The sequence below is a fragment of the Lucilia sericata genome, unplaced genomic scaffold (genome assembly GCF_015586225.1).
Source record: "Lucilia sericata isolate MDLA Ls3-8-SP2 unplaced genomic scaffold, ASM1558622v1 Contig000220F_arrow, whole genome shotgun sequence".
Classification (NCBI taxonomy): domain Eukaryota; kingdom Metazoa; phylum Arthropoda; class Insecta; order Diptera; family Calliphoridae; genus Lucilia; species Lucilia sericata.
In genome coordinates this window covers 69,717-91,328 of record NW_023994248.1, presented here as the reverse complement: position 1 = coordinate 91,328, position 21,612 = coordinate 69,717, and the positions used below count along the sequence as shown (strand labels likewise).

General features: G+C 29.6%; 2 protein-coding genes across 2 annotated transcripts in view; both read left to right on the top strand.

The window, feature by feature from the left end:
* LOC119602298 (potassium voltage-gated channel subfamily H member 3-like) overlaps positions 1–21,612 on the top strand; it is a 175,284-nt gene that overhangs the window by 106,254 nt on the left and 47,418 nt on the right. Inside the window, exons 2-4 of the mRNA XM_037953730.1 lie at positions 10,837–10,954; positions 12,708–12,818; positions 12,883–13,002. Coding sequence (XP_037809658.1) covers positions 10,879–10,954; positions 12,708–12,818; positions 12,883–13,002 — 307 coding nt within the window. The 5' untranslated portion in view covers positions 10,837–10,878. The remainder of the gene's footprint in view (positions 1–10,836; positions 10,955–12,707; positions 12,819–12,882; positions 13,003–21,612) is intronic.
* LOC119602306 lies at positions 3,825–4,319 on the top strand. The gene has a single exon (XM_037953741.1). The coding sequence runs from the start codon at positions 3,825–3,827 to the stop codon at positions 4,317–4,319; it is 495 nt and encodes a 164-aa protein (XP_037809669.1).

The window sequence follows — 21,612 nt, the reverse complement described above, 5'->3', positions numbered from 1 at the left end:
AGTAAGTGAAAGAGAAGAAAGAAAGAAAGAAAGAAAGAAGAGAACACATAAAAGAGGATTTTTGGTACTTTTTCGTTCTTCAAAAAGTACTTTTTTAATTTTCTATAATATTGAAACTAACCAGCAAAACAAAACTTCCAAAGAAGCGAAAAAGAAGTAGAATTTACTCCATGGAAGTACTGAAAAAGAGCTGAAGAAGTGATGATTTTAACACAGGTTTGTCATAGGAGGGATGTTGTTTTTAATTTGATTCCAAATTCACTACTTTCGAAGTCGTTCTCAAGAAGTAATGCTCTTTTTTTGGAAGTTATTCGGAAGTGAAATTGTATTATTATAGAATACATACATACCTACTCATATTCTGATCAGAATAACAGAAATAAGTGGTTACTTCCCAGTAAAAATTTTACTTACCGGGTAAGCATGAAAATAATGTGAGATCTAAGTAAACACTAATTACTTTTTGGGTGAATAACTAATTATTTTTGTTGGACGAGGTTCGCGAAATAACTAGTTACAAATAAACCTACAAATATGTTATGTGATAGCTAGTTATTTTGGGCCGACCTTGTATGTAGAAAGCAAAAAAAAAAAAAAAAATTCCTCAGCCGGGATTTGAACCCAGGCATTCAGTTATTTTCTATGTTTTTTCACTCCAGTCGCTTACTCGATGCTTCATTAACACGTTGCTTTTTGTAATTTTGAGAACGGCTTTTTACAAACAAATATATAAATGAATGTAATTTTGAAAAAAACAAACGGTATCCAGCAGGGCCCCAACCACAAACCCACTGTTTGTTAAAAGAACGTCCTAGACAATTGGGCTATAACAAATCCAAATTGTTTTGTTCTTTACAAGTAATAACCTATTCACTAAATGAAATAATGTGGATAATAAGGAACACTTATCGGACATAGCCCTTTCCAAAAACATATGTTTCATTCCATGAGCAAACAAAAAATATTAATTTATGGTGCGAAACCACGAAACATTTCGTACAATATGCGTATGCTATGGGGGCTCAAACTAGGGTACCTTCAATATATAAAATTTTTAAACGCATGCCATTTTTTGCTTTTCCATCCGATTTGGAAAGCGCTCAGCTTTGTATGCTTGCATGTGCTATTTACATCTTATAATTTCTGAGTTATTGGCATTTGAGAATTGCAATTAAAAAAATTGGCCTTACCTTGGTCCACACTTTTCAAAATATAGGACGAAATTTTGAACCGAATGGATTTAAATTAGTTAGTTAGACCACTAAATTACCAACAACACCAAAAATCAGGGCAATAGCATTTATAGATCCAGAAATAAACGATGGTAGATTAATGCCATTTTTGGTGCAAAAAGTGCCTACACTCTTTCTTTATTAAAAACAAACTTTCTTTAAAAACATACATATGAAAATACATACATTTATGAAAAATACATGTATAAAAAATATGTCCTATTTTTTGAATATCTCGCTCCTACGCCCCTCCGAATTTGACCTATTTTTTATTAAAATTTCAAAATTGTGCCACATGTTCTAAAATCCCAAAGCTGGGATCAGAAAACTGAAAGCAGTTTTGGAAGCCTTGATGTGTTTCCTATTTATCCCCAAAGTATTTTCTGAGCCAAGAGAGAAATATGGATCCTATGGGTACAATTTTAAAAAATACAATTTTTGGGATTTTCGTTCCAATTTTTGGAATCGCGGGATTTCTTTTGTCATTTTGACAAATTTTTTACACTTTTTTATTTAGAATAACAAATTAAAAAAAAAAGTTGAAAATTTCATTAAGCTTTGTTAATAAATAAAGATTTTATATAACATGTTTCTTGAGTTTCAAAAACTAAAATTTGTATAAAAACTTTATTAATTTTGTAAATATTTGGTACAATTACATCCAAATGTAACCCATCGTAATTATTTTTGTTTAGTAAAGTTAATTTTTGATCTGAAAAAAAATTCAAGTCAATATCGTAATTATGTAGTTTCAAAAATATACCCATTTAAATCTAAGTCCTTCAAAAAATTTTTACCTTTTTAAAGATTTTTCTAAGTACGCAATTTAGAATGTGAAAAAAAGTGTTACATAACTCATGGATGAATAAAAATATTTTATACCAAAAAGTTCAAAATTTTGGAAGGATTCATAATATACCCTATCCCCCATATAAATCATCTTTCAAAAAAATCAGTTTTTGAATAATTTTATATTAAGAAAAATATCAATAACGTCGTCAACTGCTAATGGATTTTAAAAATAATAGTTTTCTAATGCATTAATATATAGTACGGTTCCTATATAAAATACTTTGTAAAAACATCTCCAAACTTTGAAAACATCTTCAAACTTTGAAACGCTATATTGACATTGGTTGCTATGATTTTTCACAAAAAAAAATTATATAAAACTAATTTATGACAATAAAATTAATCCAATTACAAATCATTTTTTTAATATTAGTGTGCTATTAATTTATATATTTTCTTTAAAAAGTGTAAAATTCCCTAAATTTTAGTTTCGTTTGGTTTGTTTACATTTTCAAATATCAACCATTTTTTGTGAACATATGTTTGATATCTTTTTATGGAGAAAAAATGTCCAGTAAAATATAAAAATTCTCTATCTCTAACTGTTACAAAAACGTTACAACTTTTACTCTGTTATTCAAATTTGTCATTCTTCAAACATCCTCAGATACCTAATTTTCGAAAAATTAGGCACCCTGCTACGAAAAATAAGAATTGCAGTATAGTTTTTTAAAAATCGTTCCACAGCGGGACTGGATAAAGCTATCGAATAGGTACCTACACGACGGAGCATTATGGACCATTTTAACATTCAAACATGTCCTTCACATTTGCAGTCTTTTTTTATGCCGAAAATTCATTAAAAACTTTCATTACAGTGATATCTTAATCAAAATTTTACAACTTTAAAGCATTTTGAATAAACGCACTATTTTATGCATGACAAATGCATCGAAACCTCTTATAGTCGAATTTGCCTTTCTGAGCTTAGTAAATCCACTTTCAAACTATGTATCTCTGAAGTCCTTAAATAGCGATTCTATAGAATATTTTCATATGGTCATGATTACATCTATAAAATTATGATAAAATTCAAAAAAGAAGTACAAATACTAAAAAGAAGTACATTTGCGTACTTCTTTAGGGGTTATGCAGTTAAAAGTACAATTACTAAAAAGAAGTACGCGTACTGCTGAAAACAGTACGTCTGGTAAGCATAGTTGAGATTCAACTAAGTTACTGACTTATAAGTGTTAAAAGGTACGAAAAACTGGGTTTTTACCCGTATCTCAAGATTTAGGAGGTGTTTTGCAAATAAAAAAACAGATTCTTTTTCTACTCGGACCATTCAGAAAATTATATTTCAATTTTGGTTTATTTTGTCTCACTGTGTAATCGAACATGACCGAACACAATTTCTTACACGGTTTATAATTATGTTTTTCAGATTGTTAACAATAATTAACAATAATTGTTTATACAAAATGAAATAATAGGGCTAATTTAAATATTTATTAATGCGTAATTTAGCATTCATGAAGTAATTATTATTGTATTATTGAAATAATTTAAAAATAACAGTTTGAAAGTAGTTGTTCTTATCGCAGTAATACAATTCTATTAAAATTCATTTCAACTAATACGAGCATGAGACAATTTTTATTAATTATTTATTTTACTATTATTATTATCCTGGCGATAGATAAAGCTGATGCAGCAGTACGTTTTGGTTTTAAATTAGTTTAAGATATACATATATTTTATGTTACATATTTTTTTCGTATTTAGTCGGGACTAGAAATGTTCTTCGATAACATCACGTGTACTTCTGACGATCCGAATGGTTTCTTGAATGTTTTATCCTGCTATTTGAGTAAAAGTGTAAAGCGTCGAACATTTTCCATAGAGTTGCAGTTTAAAAAAGATTTACGGCACTTTATGCTGAATATGTGTGTCGTTTTACCTCGTAAAAATGGTAATGATTTTGTGCTTTTCAACTTGACAAATATCGATGGATGCAGTTTACTATCGAATAAAAATCAGGCAACTTTTATCAAATTAGGACGATCAACATTAGATCGGTTTGGAAATATTCCGCACAAATGTCCCTTCCAAAAGGATGTGCTCTATTATATACGTGGCTTTCGGACCGACATGAATTTATTTCCAGCTTTTTCTTTCGAAGCTGAGATGCTGTTATGGTTTGATCTTATAGTGGATCATAAAAAAATTATTAAAGGATTTCTGCGTAGTTTTGTCACGATGAAAAGGAACAAAAATATAAAATCAAATTAAAAGTTATTGAAAAATCGACATGTTACATTATTAACCACGACAAATTTCAGAAATCCTAATAAAATAGAAACAAACGATTATCTTTTATTCAACCACTTATGAAATGAAACAGAAGAAGCAAAAACAATTTGTATGAAAAACACTAAAAAAAACTGAGTACTAAAAGGCATCTATTTCTACTTCTGTAATTTTAAATAAATAAACCAGTAAGAGTGTTATATTCGGCTATGCAACGGCTCTGAAGTTTGCAAGTGCATTTACAAGGGGAAAATATCGATATTTTTATTTTTTTCTCAAATTTGGCCATTTAGTAATAAATTTTGAACTTTATTGGAAAGGAATCGTAATGTGCACAGAGTAAGCATTTCGGAAAGATACAAAACACAAAAATTGCATCTTAATTCTGATCAGTAATGTATTGAAAGCTGTTTTAAATTGTGTTAAATGCATAAAACATGTATTAATAAATTTAAAAAATGTTTCAATATACAATATATGTACATTTATACAATATACATTTAAAAAATTCGAAAAAAATATATCTAATTTTGCATAAAATTAAGAAGAAGAACAATGTTTATACATACTTTTGTAGGAATTTGAGCGACATGAGCTTAAAGATTGTTAGTTGTTTCTATACTCCTGGACTACATGTTATACAAAAAAACGCATATTTTATTGGTTTTATTCCTTTTGAATAATGCCGGTTAACCGGTTAAAAAAAACATGTTAGAGTGCTATATTCGGCTATGCCGAATCTTAAATACCCTCCTCCTGTTAGCATTTTAAAGGCGTCATTAAATAACTCCCCAAAACAAAAATGAAATAAGTCCTTAAATTTGCCCCAACGAAATGAAATAACTTCCTAAATGAAAATGAAATAACACCCTATTTTTGGGGATTTATTTCATTTGAAACAAATCCCTAATTTTAAAATGAAATAAGTTCGCATTTAAAAATAACAAATTATGGAACAAGTCAGTTTTAGTGACATTTCTAAAAAAGTAGGTCGCTCATACTTTCGAGTGGGGATTCAAAGTTTAATACATTTCAGTTTAATCGCTTAATAAAGATTCCCTTAATAGCCGGCCTACGGCCGAGCGCAAGAACTTTCTACTCTATGGTATGTCCAACAACGGCTTCGCTTAATAAATATTTCCTAAATATCAGGCCTACGACCGGACGCAAGGATTTACTACTCTATAATATGACCAACACCGGCTTCGCTTAGTAAAGATTTCCTAAATAGCCGGCCTAATACAGGTAGAGTGTATTCTTAGGGAAGCCGGTGTCCAATATACCCCAGAGGATAAAACCATTGCGCCCGGCCGAAGGCCTGCTATCAGACATATATTTTTTATTTTAATCCCCAAATTTCGTTGTTTTTGCGTTCTGAACAAATTTTTAGGGACGCTCATTTTAAAACCCATTTAAATAGTTTCAGAAATAACTCCCCACGAAATAACTCCACAAAACCAAAAAGAAATAACACCCTAAAAATTTGTTCAGAAAGCAAAAACAACGAAATTTGGGATTTAATTCGCTTTTTGGGGCATCATTTCACATTTAAAATGGGGAGCTATTTCATTATGAAATAATTCCTCAAAATTCAAAAATGAAATAAATCCCTAAAAAATTTTGGGGAGTTATTTCATTATATGTATCACTTTTATCACACGAAATAAAAGAATATATGTTTGATAGCCGGCTTTTGGACGGGCGCAAGAGTTTTATCCTCTGGGGTATATTGGACACCGGCTTCGCTAAGAACACACTCTCCCAGTATCAAGAGCGTACGGCCTTAGGCGGGCTCTTTAGGAAATCTTTACTAAGCGAAGCCGGTGTTGGACATATGATAGAGTGATAAATCCTTTCCTACTTAGGAAATATTTATTAAGCGAAGCCGTTATTGGACAAAGCATAGAGTAGAAAGTTCTTGCGCCCGGCCACAGACCGGCTATTAAAGAAATCTTTAGTAAGCGATTAAACTGAAATGTATTAAACTTTGAAGCCCCACTCAAAAGTACGAGCGACATACTTTTTTTTAAATTTTACTAAAACCGCCTTTTTCCATAATTTGTTATTTTCTATATTTAGATGTCGAATTTTTACATGGGAACTTATTTAATTTTTAAATTAGGGATTTGTTTCATATGGTTTAATTTTTGTTTTGGGGAGTTATTTCATGACGCTAGGGACCGATTCGGAAAAAATTTCGCAGGGTGTTTTATATGTACCTTAAACACATTCATGATGAATTTTATACCGATATTTTCATTCAGTAATTAAATATGTGCGTTTACGTGGTTATCGGCAATAGGTCTTATATGGAAGCTATGTCCAATAATGGACCGATCCGAAAAATATTTTTCAGAGTGATACATGTATACACAAAACATATTTACATATGTCGAATATTATTCCAATATCTTCATTTCTTAATTAGTTATGTACATTTAAGTGATTTTCGGAAGAGGACCTTATATGTCTATGTCCTATTATGGATCAATCCGAAAAATATTACGCAAAACATGTTTATGTCGAATATTATTCCAATATCTATATTTCTTAATTAGTTATGTTCATTTAAGTGATTTTCGGAAGTGGACCTTATATGGGACCGATACAGATTATCGTTGCTAATATGATTTCTATCCATATTATATACATATGTGTAAAATTTCGTGGTGATGTGGACGATATTATTAACGATAATCCCATTTTCGAGAATATGGACCTTTGTATGGGGGCTATGGGAAATTTTGGACCGATTGTTTTGAGTTTGAACATAATTGATCCCTGGGAAAAATAAATAACGTGTAACAAAATTCATTGAATAATCTTCGGTAGTTTCTGAGAAAACTACTCGAGTATTAGGGAAAAAAACTTAATTTTTTCGAGGTAATCAGAAATTTTTGCTCATAACTTTTTACGTTGTAAACCGATATTGCTGAATTTCAATACCAAACTGCTCAGGCCAATAATGAATATTTTTGGAAAACTTGCTTGATTTCCTTTGCTTAGTTTTAACGTGAACGTGTTTTACACAGACAGACGGACATAGCTAAATCGACACAGAATTTGAAAAGGACCTGGAATATATATACTTTGCTGAGTCTCAGATGAATATTTCTTGGTGTTACACACGGAATGACAAACTTATACATATATACCCTCTATCACCACTGATGGTGGTGGAGGGTATAAAAAAATTAAAAACATGAAAAAAAGGTTTACATATATTATAAATTGGTGTTGGTGCTTGATGTTATTGATTCCAAATGACCTAAAAAAATATTTTCATAACTTATACAACATTGGCCATCACGTGGTGGTATGCAAAAATTTGCAAAATTAGTTACATGATGTATGAATATGCTTCCTAAAATACATATGAATTTCATTTCCCGATCGCAATAAATTCCTAAATTTACATATAGGTATTTAAAAACCTTACCTATTGGCATCCCCAATTATAAAGTAAAACGCTAGATATTAAAATATGTATGAAAATATATCATCTATCTATCTATATATATATATATATATATATAAAAGAGTAGCGTTACTGACTGACTGATTCATCAACGCACAGCCAAAATGGCTGAACCTAGAATCATGAAATTTTTACAGTGGATGTGTTTTTGGTTATGTAGATCCACTAAGGAGGGATTTTTGGAAATTTGTACATTTAGGAGTAAAAAGGGAAAAAACGTTTAAAACAGGTTTTCTTAATTATCTTGCCTAATATTAGTAATACAAGAAAAATTTTAAATGTACTCTTAAAATAAGCAGATGGGTGTCTGGTACTTTTGTGAAATTCGTTCCTTTTAGGGGGGGTGAAAATGTGTAACAAATGTGTTTTTTTATAACTTTTTAACTTAATAAAATTTTTGTAAATATTTTGAATATATCTCCCAAAATTTGGAGACACCTGTTTCGTACCTTTTTAAAATTCAGTACTTTTTGTTTAAAAGGGAGAAAACTGTATTTTTGGTATTTTTTAGCACATTAAGAAAACCTTTTCGATTTATTGAACTATTCCTATTAAATTACGAACTAACTCTGTAATATTTATTGAAAAAAAATGTTTGCTATTTCACTGGGGAAAAAAAGTACAAAAAAGGTGAAAAACACGAAATTTAATTTTATTCAAACTCATTGAAAATAGTTTGTTTACTCACACAAAATAAGCTGTTGGTATATTATTTGCGAACTCGAGTACTAAGGCCTATATAGGACCAAATTCGCGTAAATTATTTGGTACCTTTTTGAAAGCATAATTTTTCTGGAACAAATGAATGCAGATTTGAATCGTTTGAGTTTTATCTGTGATATATAGATTTAAATACGGAACATTTTGTAAACTTAATTCTGAAAAAAGTATATTTCTAAGCGGAAAGGGGAAAAATTGTACTATTTTTATTAGTATTTATTCCACTTTTAGTACTTTTTCTTTCTTCAAATGATACTCTGTATGTGATTATTAATCATACACGGTCCTAATTAAATAAGATTCTTAAGAGAGAACTTTTTAGTACTTTTTATATAATAAATGGTACTTTTTGAATTTTCTAAAATATTCAACTTAGCAACATAAACATACATGGTCTTGACTGAGTAATATTCTGTAAGTAGATACTCTTTGGTACTTTTCCATTTTTTAAATGGGACCTTTTGGTTTCTCTATAATGGTTAACCGGAATACATGACACACGATCTTATTTAAATGAGAATTTCTTGAGATAGATTTTTTTTCGTTTTTCCGATGGTACTTTTTGATATTTTTAGGATATTGAACATAGAAATATAAAATTTTAAATGTAAAGACCTTAGCGAGAATCTACTGAAAGGGACTTTTGGTACTTTTTCATTCATCAAATTATATTTTTTGTATTGTCTATAATATTGAACACAGAAACATAAATTTTTTAATTAAATGAGTATCTATAAGAGGTATTTTATAGTACTTTTTTCAAATAGTAATTTCGAAATTTTATATAATGTGGAAGCTAAACGAATGAAACTAAAAATACAAGCTTCTTCCTGAATGCGAATTTATTCACGTGTTATTGAACATAAAAAACTGAAACATTAAAGAAATTTTTAATCAATTTGAATCTATATGTATAAAAATGAATGTGTGTTTGTATGTATGTATGTTTGTTTGGACTTTATAGACTGCTGGACCGATTTTCCTGAAATTTTCACAGTGTCTTCCTGTGTGTCTGGAAGGAACTATAGGCTACTTTTTATTTTAAAATTTCATGTGGGCAAAGTGCCACGCCCACATACATAATAAGTATTTAAAATCACATATCTCAGAAACTACAACAGCTAGAGTTCTCAAATTTTGTATGGACAACTTTGACATCCACATGAACACATGGGGACAATATGGGCGGACTAGCTATAGTGGGCGTGGCCCCTCCCATATAAAGAAAATCTTAAATTAGTATATCTGAGAAAATATAACAGCTGGAGTCCTCTAATTTTTCGGAGCCTCTTTAGTATCAACATGAATACTTAGGACAAAAAATTAGCGTGGCACTCCAATATGAATTAAATACAAAAAATCGTTTATTTGGGAAACTATTGGAGCTGGAATCTTAACATCTATGTGAACATTTTGGAGGAAAAATTAGCGGACTAGCAATAGGGGCCGTGTTACCTCCCATATGAATTAAATAAAAAATTCGTTTATCTGGGAAACTACTAGATCTAGAATCCTCCTCGAAGAACTTTGACATTCATTTTAATATTTGGGTAATAAATTGGCGGACTAGCAAAATAGGAAGTAGCACTTCCCATATGAATTAGAATCTTAAAATTAACATAAAAGTGAACATTTGGAAGTAAAATGTGCGGACATTCATTTGGAGTTCTTGGAATCTTCATATGAATTAAATACAAAAATTTTTATATCTGAGAGACTATTAGAGCTAAAATCCTTAAATTTTGCGCTAACAACCCTGACATGTGAATATTTGAATCTAGAATCCTACAATTTTGCACAAAGAATTTTCACATTCATGTGAACATGGGAGGTACCATACCCCTATTGTAGGCTATGGTACCTCCCATATGTATTAAAATAAAAATTCGTATAACTGGGAAACTAACAGAACTAGAATCTTCAAAAATCATAAAGTGCGGTTTTTATTTATACTGTTTTTAGGGTAGCAAAGCACACTGGGTATAGCTAGTTTTCTATAAAAGTAAACAAAATTTTGTATGGGTATACTAGTTTAATGTATTTACATACATATGTATATATGATAACTTTAGGAGAATGCGTAGAGTTTGCTCATTTGTATGTAATTGTTATTTGATATGAATTTTAGTCTATTTCTAAAATACCGTTTATTAAGAATACTAGTATTATTAAAATTTCTCTATAGATAATAGTTTGTCTATCTCAAACCGTCAATAAATATGGTGTGAATATACTTTTTTATAGTATAAGTGCTGCATGGAAAAAGGTTTGTGAAATATTAATATTGATATTTCATTTCAGATTTGTTCGAAAAAAAAATTATATAAAAGACCTTCAAACCCAATGCCGGCTAGAAAGGGGCTACTTGCACCCCAAAATACATTTTTGGATACAATTGCAACACGATTCGATGGGACACGTAAGTAAAAATATGTATGCTATTTGTTAAGTGTGATTGTTCAGTTAATTTATTTTAAAACCGTTTATAAATCTTTCGTTGAACATATTTTTTAAGATATTAATAAGTTGTTGATGTTCGCGCCGAAAATGATAATCTTTTTATTTCTAAAAATTTGTTTGCTGGCGTCAGTATTTGAAGAGCTGAAGTAAGGATAAAAATGTTTTTACGATTTTTTCATATTTCTCACAAAAAATGCCGTAGGCAATTTTAGTTTCATTTGGAAGAGTCTTCTATAGTCGATTTCAATGTCATATCAAACATTTATGTATTGCACATAAAGAGTATTACAAAATTGTATTATTTTTTATTTTTTTGTATTTATAATTTATGTACATTTTGTTTTTAGTTAAATTTTTCAAAACTAATTGTTTACCCGATCTTAAGTTAGCTATTTGTTAAAGACGTATGTGTATATATGTATGTATATGTATTAGAGGTGTCCAACAATAATCGATTTTTGTGTATGTGTCTTATTTTGTTTATTAGTGCTGAAGCACTAATAAACAAACTAAACTTGTATAAAATTAAAAAAAAAATGGATAACGAGAACCCCTACCGGAAATCGGTTTAAAAGTGTAAAATTGGGTAAATAACAGTATTTTTTATGATTTCTTCAATATTATGGCCAGCAAAAGAACTTCTAAAGAAGCGAAAAAGAAGTAAAATTTACTCCATGGAAGTACTGAAAAAGACCTGAAGAAGTGATGATTTTAACACAGGCTTGTCATAGGAGAGATGTCCTTTTTATTTGATTTCAAATTTACTACTTCATTCGCAAGAAGTAATTTTAATGCTCTTTTTTGAAGTTATTCGGAAGTGAAATTGTAGTATTATAGAATACAACTAATTTGACTTAAATAATATTAACATTAATTAGAGTAATAGACATATTTAATACAAAAGTTCAAATAAAACATTTTTTATCTCATAAAAATGTAAGAAGTCTTTAAACATAACTTCCTCAGAACCTAAAAAAAATCAATTACTGCTACTTTTGAAGTGGTGACAAATGTTATTCTTTTGGAAGTACTTCGTTTTATTTTTGCTGGGAAAATAATTTGTTCTTAATATTTCGAAAAATCTTATCTTCTAGACAAAATTCTAGTTGCAACAAGTTATAAAATATTAACATCTAGTGACAAATAAAAATCATTAAATAATACATTATTTTTTTATTATATGGCATTGGAAACTACTAATAACTTGTTTAGTTCACTTTTGATTTTAATGTTTTATACCTCTTTGGATAGACATTTTTCTCTAGAAGATATCTTATTGTTTACGTAATTTTACATTTAACTAATTCCCGTTATATGGTTGTGCTTATATTTTACACCAGATCGTTTTAAACACTAATAAACAAATTATTAAATTATTAAATAAAGCAAAATTAGTATTTTTGGGCACCTCTAATGTCAATATACACGTAATTTCATAAGCTAACGAAATATTGACCCCAGGACAAAAATTGTATCTTAGAATAAATCTTCCTTTCACTTTTGGTGGCAACATCAGTTCCTAAATTTTTTCATACAAACGGGCCACACTTGTGTTTTTAGAATCAATAATTCTGCATTACAAACATAAGCGCACACTCTCCCTATTGTATTTAGTAAAATATAAATATTCTATAAATGAACATTTCCAACAAAATTACATTTATCTTTATTGTATTAAGTGTAATAATTATCTTTTTTTGCATTTATCATAGATTCAAATTTCGTTCTCGGAAATGCACAAGCAAATGGGAATCCAATTGTATATTGTTCGGATGGCTTCGTTGATTTGACAGGATACTCTCGTGCCCAAATTATGCAAAAAGGTAAAAACATTGGTCAGTAGCTGAAACTACGATTTTATTTTTTACAAGTGAAACTTCATTACAGGATGTTCTTGTCATTTTCTTTATGGGCCGGAAACAAAAGATGAACACAAACAACAAATTGAAAAAAGTCTAATGAATAAAACTGAATTGAAATTAGAAGTCATATTTTACAAAAAAGATGGTAAGTATTTTAATTTATGTATTTGTATTTTCATAAAATACATTGAAAATCAGATAGACATAAAATAAAATACATACATAAAGAGAAATTTCTAAACGGATACTCCGATTTGAATGTAATTTTTATGGACCCGGCGATATAAGGTCAGAGTTTCCCAAAATAGAACTGCTCAAGTATGAAAAATATTAAAAACTCTTCGTTCGTTATCTAATATAGTTTACGCGAAAATGAAATCTTCACCTTTTTTTACCTACTTTATTTTTTTGCTAACAGCGCACAGTGATCCAAGAGCTTAATCTAATCGGAAAAAAGTTATAACTAGCTTTTGCAAAGCCGTACCGAATGACAATAATTAATTAATGGATGACATTAATTAATTTTCCTTCATTATTGACTTGTGTGGGGGTTATCTTATCTATTTGAGCTTTTATATTATCTATCTTTTTCATATCTAGCAACTTGCTTTCTTTTTCAAATTAGTTTGTTATCTTATTTTAGTTGAAGTGGAATCAAACCAATTGCAAATAAATGATAATCCGTTACATCTGCATTGTTTTCATTGAATACTAGTTTACAGCGCGAATGCTCACTGCTTCCATCACATCCAGCGTTGCCACTGAGAAAATTTTAATCCTACCGAATATTTGTCAAAAAACTGCCAAAATCGTTTGAAACCTAAAAATGTTTGAAAATTATTTGAGAAAAGTATTAAATTTTTATTATAAAAATATTTTGTAACCATAATATAAAATATACTATAAGTAAGTTTTGAATACATAACTAAAACCAAAAGGACCTAATTCAAGGGAGTTGTTTATAGATAGCGTATGAGTACTTTGAGTGAAAATTTTACTTATATTTTGTTTTTGTTACAATAACAAAATACAAGTAAAATTTTTGCTCAAAGTAATCGCACGTTATCTAGAAAAAACACATTAATTTTAATATATTAATTTTTTTAGAGGATTTCATTAATTTTACAACTATTTTGATAAAAAGACACGAAATAAATTTTTAATTTTTTATGAATAAAAATACTATTCTAATGAATAAGAATTTGAATTCTACTAAAAAGAAAAATTAAAAAAAATGTTTTTCGGTCCGTCCAGATAACTTGATGAAATTTGGCACACACATCTCCCTTAGCCCCCATGCAAAATATCCTTTAGAAAATGGATTTGACGTCCATAATTCTCTTAAAAACGTTACCATACGATAATATTCAGAATTAATATATTAGTATGTATATACAAAAATACATCCATTAACCAAATTTTATTAGGATCGGACAATTTTCCAACTCCTTCATCTGCATATCTGAAGCGGAAACCACTGATTTTGAGTGACATATTTTACAGAACAGAAACTGCAGATTTGACAGGAAATCATGCTTTAATAATTGATTTTATAGAAAAAATCAATAATAATGAGCTTAATTTACACTTTTGTAATGCTCCAAAAGTGCATTTAATATTATCCAAAGATGCACTTTTTCAAAAAATATTAAAAAAAATAATTTTTATTTTGCACATAACCAAAGTATGCTTTTTGTTGAGAAAAATGGTGCAGAAACAAAAATTCTATCTTTAACCCTAAGGCGAATTTATATAAGGTGGTGGCAGTTCTGCAACAACAAAATTTTACATGTATGTATTTTGTTTTTGCTTTGGTTCACGTAGATGTCAAAAACAGTAAGTACGGCGAATTCATTTCATGAACAATTTTTGTGAAATTTTTATATTTTATTAATAAATAATGATAAAGATATTAAAATTAGTGCAGAAAATATATCCTGAATTGAATAATGTTTGTTTCAAACGAAAAAATTTATTCCTGCAGTTTAATTTGCAAAATTTTAGTGAGTGCTCGAAATTAAGTAAAACTTAATTTTATGTGAAAAATAACATTAAAAAGTGTATTACGAATGAATGAATCTTTGTTGCGAATGGATAATTCTACTCCGGAGGAGTAATTTTCAATATTTGCCCATAACGTATCAGCCGCCGGCCAGGTAAATAAATCAAATGGGTTTTGTTATATAAAGCGTTCCGGAATAGAACGCGTTAATCGCGTTACCTACACAGTGTTCATATAAAATATAAAACAATATTGTTTAATATGTTTATTTTTAATAGAAAAAATTTGTTCTTAAATAACATTTTTGTATGCATACCAATTATGCCATTATTTAAGTAAAACAAGTAGGAAAGTATAGTCGGGCATGGCCGACCATATAACACCCTACACCATGAGTATATTTTTAAAATTTTTATTTTTCATAAAGAAACTTTTATGTTGAATTTTACCTTAATTGCAAAGTATGTAATAAATTTTTTGATAAAAAACAAATTTTCTAAATAAGGCTTTATATGGGAGTATATGTCAAACATGGGCCGATCCTCATTAAATTTGGAAAAAGGATATATTTTTAAATAACAGTTAGTTTTGTTGAGTTTCATTGAGATACAAATGGTTACAAGTCAATTTTAGACGTTTAAGACATTTTTTTGAAGGGGGTTTGTATGGGGCTAGGGTCAAATAAGGTCCAATCATAACGAAAATCTGCAGTGTCATTTATACTTATATAAAACTTATTTTGGGCAAATTTTTAGAAAGATAATAGTATATTTGACGTAATTATGGCATAAAAAGCCCAAATCGGGAGGTATGGTTGTATGGGGGCTAGGTGAAATAATGGAGCGATTTCAATAGGCTTCGTCCCTGTGCCAAAAAACATGCGGCCTGTACCTTGCGCACAAGGTTTACATGGACAGTCAGCCAGGCGGACAGACGGACGGACGGACATGTCTTAATCGACTCAAAAAATGATTCTGAGTCGATCGGTATACTTTAAGGTGGGTGTAGGACCAATATTTTTGTGTGTTACAAACATCAGCACAAACGCATAATACCCTCCCCATTGTGGTTTAGGTTTAAAACAAAATAAAACTACATATGTAAAATTTAATGATGGATTTATTGTTTAATCAAAATTTTTGTATATTTATTTAAAAAAATTCTAAATACATATATACAAAGAAAACAAAACACAAATTGTGTTAAAAAAATTATAAATATGCAAATTATGCTATAAAAATGTTAGAAATATGTAAAATATATGCAATTTAAAGTAAAATGTGCAATTTATGCATTTATAACAAAATATGCAACAACAAATCGATGTCATTTTGTAGCAAATTCTTTGATTGGAAAAGAAAACTAATTAAAAGTTATTTTGAGTTTCTGACTACAAATATGCATTTGCATTTGAAAAACGCCTCTAATTTTGTACAGGTAATATTAGTTTCAATATAAATATTTTGGACAAAACTAGGCGAGCTAGCTAAAATCTGCATATCTGTGCCTCGTTTCTGTACCTCTCGCATCGAGAAGTTTGTGGCCAGGTCTGCCAGATTTGCCGATATTTTACCTTCCAAATTGGAAAGTGCCGATTTCCCGATTTTTGCTTAAAAAATGCCGATTTTTTACCCAATCGAACAAATTAACGAATTTATTATAACTTTACATAAGCAAAAATTACATGGAGCTTTTAAAACAATTGGGAAAGGAAAATTTACAGTACGGTAGAACACAATTTGCTCCACCACCAATGTCAATTGGATCGATTATGAAAAGGAAACACAATTTATGTATGAAAATCCTGAATAGGTTCTAAAAGTCTGATCTAAGGTGCTAAAATTTTAAAATTTTTAAGAAATTTTTTATGGTTCAAAAATAAATTTACACATTTTTGTGGAAAAGTTAAAAAATCTGGAGAAAATTTCCCATTATAAAAATATACTCAGCAAAATCTTTACCTATCCGGTTTTTGTTCGACGATAACCAATAACAAATGTGATAACCCCACTTTCTTGGATTTAAAATCGGCTTTGCACTAATTTTCTGTGTTTATTAGTCTATTCTATTTGATCGTGCAATTTGGAATGGTTTTAACAAAAATTTAAAAAACAATATTTTTTCAAAAAACTTCTAATATTGACTAGGATTAGAACCATTAACTAATTCCACATTAGACACACGCTCTAGACAATTGGTTACAAATACTATTGTAACAAGGAAGAGTGTTATATTCGGCTATGCCGAATCTTATATACCCACCATCAAACCTCGTTTGACTCGAACGAAACTTACTTATGTCAAATTTCATCTATATACTCGTATATTTAGGCCAGTTATAAGCGTTAAAGTAATTTTCTGAAGGGGATCTTATATAGGGGGGTAGGGTCAATTATGGGTCGATCCTCATAAAATATGGTAGACAGAATTTGGTTCGTATTAAATTTACTTGTGTCGAATTTCATCGCTACACTCGTATTTTTAAACCATTAATGAGCGTTGCAGTCATTTTCTGAAGGAGACCTTATATGGGGGGTAGGGTCAATCATGGACCGATCCTCATAACATTTTTTAGATAGATTTTGACTCATATGAAACTTACTTATGTCAAATTTCATCTATATACTAGTATTTTTAAGCCAGTAATGAGCGTTAAAGTCATTTTCTGAAGGGGACCTTATATGGGGGTAGGGTCAATTATGGACCGATCCTCATAAAATTTTGCATAGTGATTTTGGATCATAAGAAACTTACTTATGTCGAATTTCATCGCTATATCCGTATTTTTAAACAAGTTATGGCTGTTAAAGCTGCTTTTCGAGAGGCAACTTGTATGGGGGCTATCCGAAAACGTGGACCGATATTCCCCATTTCCAATACCAAACAAACCTTACCTATAAGAAATATTTATGTGAAATTTCAACCCTCTAGCTCTTTCCATTCGGACTCTATCGTGCTTTCAACAGACAGATAGACAGACAGACAGACGGACGGCCGGACAGACGGACAGACATGGCTAGATCGTCTTAGAATTTTAATGAGGACCCAGAATATATATACTTTTGTGGGTCTATGATCAATATTTCGATGTGTTACAAACGGAATGACAAAATCAATATACCCCCCATCTTTTTTGATGGTGGGTATAAAAATTAATTAATATTGTTGATAACGATCACTCACTGTCAAGTAATGTATGAAATAACTACATCACTCATAACCAAAATTTGAAAATTTTTTACAGGGTAAATGTATAGTAATCCACAAATAATTATGCATTTACATTTTTCTGCAAAAGTGACACAAATTCTAATAGATTTTATTCCAGTAAACCAAAGTTTCGGTGTACCCTTACAAAGAGTTCTTTTATTAGACCTATTCTGAATGAAAATTCCCTGAGTTATGCATGTATGTAAAAACAATATTGTGATTTTTGAATTTATTTGTGTTATGTTTCTTTGGTACAAAATAGTGTTTCTTTCAATTGTCGATTTATTGCCGATTTTTAAAACGTAAGTGCCGATAAATGCCGATTTTTTGGGAAAAAATTGCCGATATTTCTACAAATTTATCTGGCAGCCCTGTTTGTGGCATGAAACAGTGAAATTGAAAAAAAACAATGTGGATTGAAACAAAATATCATTTCTCACATGCAAGTGTTTCTGTAAGAAAATTTTGTGAGAACTATCTGTCATTTATGTTTTTTGACGTAAGTTATTGAAAATTTGTGAGTAAAACTGTTTCTGTAAGAAAATTTTGTGAGAAGTTTCTCACATGAACTGTCAAAAAAACTCACATTTTAAAACGGTGCGGAAAGTAAAATTTTAAGTAAAAAAAAATTAATTTAAACATGAATTCTATGAAATAAGGAAATAGTAAGGGTTTTCATTTAAACGCTAAAGTTTCCCATTTGTGCAAGTGTGCAAGTTTATTCGACTTGTTTCATGAAACCCCTGTTCAAATTCTGTTCAATTACAATATTTGTAAACATTTAAAAACTATGTATGTCAAACGAAATTAAAAAATAAAAAATTAATTATTTAAACAAAAAAGTATAAAAAATACATTTAAAATGTGAATATTCAAGTACTTACGTTAAAATGTAGTCATTAAAGTAGTCATTTATTAAATGCACAATGAGACTGTTCAAGTTTGCCAGTCTAAATAGTCACTCAAATTTATAAGGGTTTTGCAAATCAATTCCCATACAATTCAATTGCGAGAATGGAAACAAGCTCAGGTTGCACAGTTTACGAGGGTTTTGAACGTTTAAATGAGAACCCTTAGTAATGTTATATTTATAATTAATTAAGATTAAAATAAATATTGTTCATTAATTTTTAGAAAATAGGAGGAATTTCGGATATACAGAAGAAAATGCTAAAAAAGTATGTAGGCGTAAACTTATAATTTACCAAGGGCGAATTTAGTGGGATAATTTTTCGAACAATTTCCATTTAACTTCTATATTTTTTGTTTATTTGTACAAAAAACTTATGTTTAAATACAAATATTTTAGACAATAATAGGCGATCTAGCAAAAGTGAGCATGGCACATCCCATATAGAATAAATACTAAAATCTGCATACTAGAATACCAGATCAGTTAAACTGATCAAATTTTGTACTAATATCTTTAGGTTCAATATGAAAATTTTTGACAAAAATGGGCGATCCATCGTTAGGAGCGTGCCCCCATGCAAAAATTCGTATTTCTGAGAAACTGTTAGAGCTAAAATTCTAAAATTTGGCAAGAACTATTTGGGCATTGTATATCTTATAGAGTCTCAGATATAAAAAATTTTCATTTTTAATTAATATGGGAGGTGCCACGCTCTCTACAGCTGGTGAAAACGGCGAAAAACGGGCAAAATTAGTACTTTTGGGCATGAAGTGTGATTTTAGTCTATTCTAATGCGAAAATATTATCGATTTAGCCTTTTAAAGTATCAGAAATATTTATTAGCAAAGTTGCGTTGGACTAAAACGGGTAAAATGGCGAACAACGGACAGAAAATAAAGTGTTGGAAATGATGGCGTGTCATAATGTCCATGGACGTTATTACACACCATAGACACCATGAGGTGTCTATGAAAATTAAGACAATTTCAAAGGTGAAAGTTACATAGAAAAGAGCGGCAAAAATTGCAAAAAGCTAGAATATAGTCTATTGGGTATATTCCTGTATAAGAATTAACTTAAAAAATTATTGACCACGCCCACTTCCTAAACGTCATCATGAACAAAAATTCGTATATACATATTTCTCACGTCATAAAATTTTATTGCATAAAATGCGAACCACGCCCACCCAACGCCTTCTTTATAAACATTAATTAAAAAAAAAATATTCATAAAGCTTACGTACAAGTTGTAAGTTTGTTTGATAACGGAATGTTTTGTAGATATTGAACAGTGAATGATAGATCACCCCGATTTTGCAAATACAATGGTTTTAAAAATTTTATTTGGTTGGGCATTTCTTTTACAAGAAATAAAAAACATAAACGATATAATAAGATATAAAAGATATATACATATATAAACTGTCTACTAATATAAAAATAAAATAATTGTAATTTAAATTTACAAAGATATAGAAGAACAAAATTGTTTAAAGGACATTTTATTAAGCTGACCATACGTCCTCTTTTTTAGAGGACAAACATCTATTTTAACTTATTAGATACTAGATATATATGTATAATAATTGCAATAATTTATCAAAAATTTCAATAAAAATAAGTAAAAATAAGAAAAAAATAATTATGTTTATAAACTTTGTAAATAAATAGGCATCAACTCCCCACGAAATAACTCCCCAAAACAAAAATGGAATAAGTCCTCAAATTTGAGGACTCATTTCATTATGAAACAATTCCCCAATTTAAAAATGAAAAAAGCCCTAACGAAATGAAATAACTTTCTGACGCAAGACCGGTCGGACGCAAGGACTTACCACTCTATAATATGACCAACACCGGCTTCGCTTAGTAAAGATTTCCTAAATAGCCGGCCTAAGACCGAACATTTTTGATACAGGGAGAGTGCATTCTTAGCGAAGGCGGTGTCCAATGTACCCCAGAGGATAAAACACTTGCGACCAATTATTTCGTGGGGAGTTATTTCACGACGCCAAATAAATAAATACGAAAATGTGCAATACTGATGTTAATTTTGTCGCAACATACTTATTCGTTATTCGGATACTTTTAATAATAATTTAAAATTGTTATATGTATAAGATTTAAAAAAATATATATATCTTTTAACGTAAAAACCTTTAGTTAAAGCAATATTGTGATTATTTTTAAGATACATAGAGAACGGGAATTGGTTGTCAACAAAATTACTCGAAAATGTTCAGAAGTTTTCACAAGGGAATTAAATACGTAATTTTCTCTTTTTAATAGTTATTCTTCAATTTTTATGTTTTTTACATTATATTTCTCATTTGTTCCAGTAGATACACATCAGTTATCTAACTGCTCTCATAATTTTGCAATGAAAATGTTTATAAAATTTAATAACTGAAGAATTCTTAACATTGTTCACGAAACAAATATGATAAAATTTACTTATAATTATTAAAACAATTACTAAAACACATATACATACGTACGTCTGTCTGTCTGTCCGTCCATACGTACGTCTGTCTGTCTGTCCGTCCATGTAAAAGGGACGAAACCTATTGAAAATGGTTAAGATCGGTCCATTATTTCACCTAGCCACCATACAACTGAACCCGACGA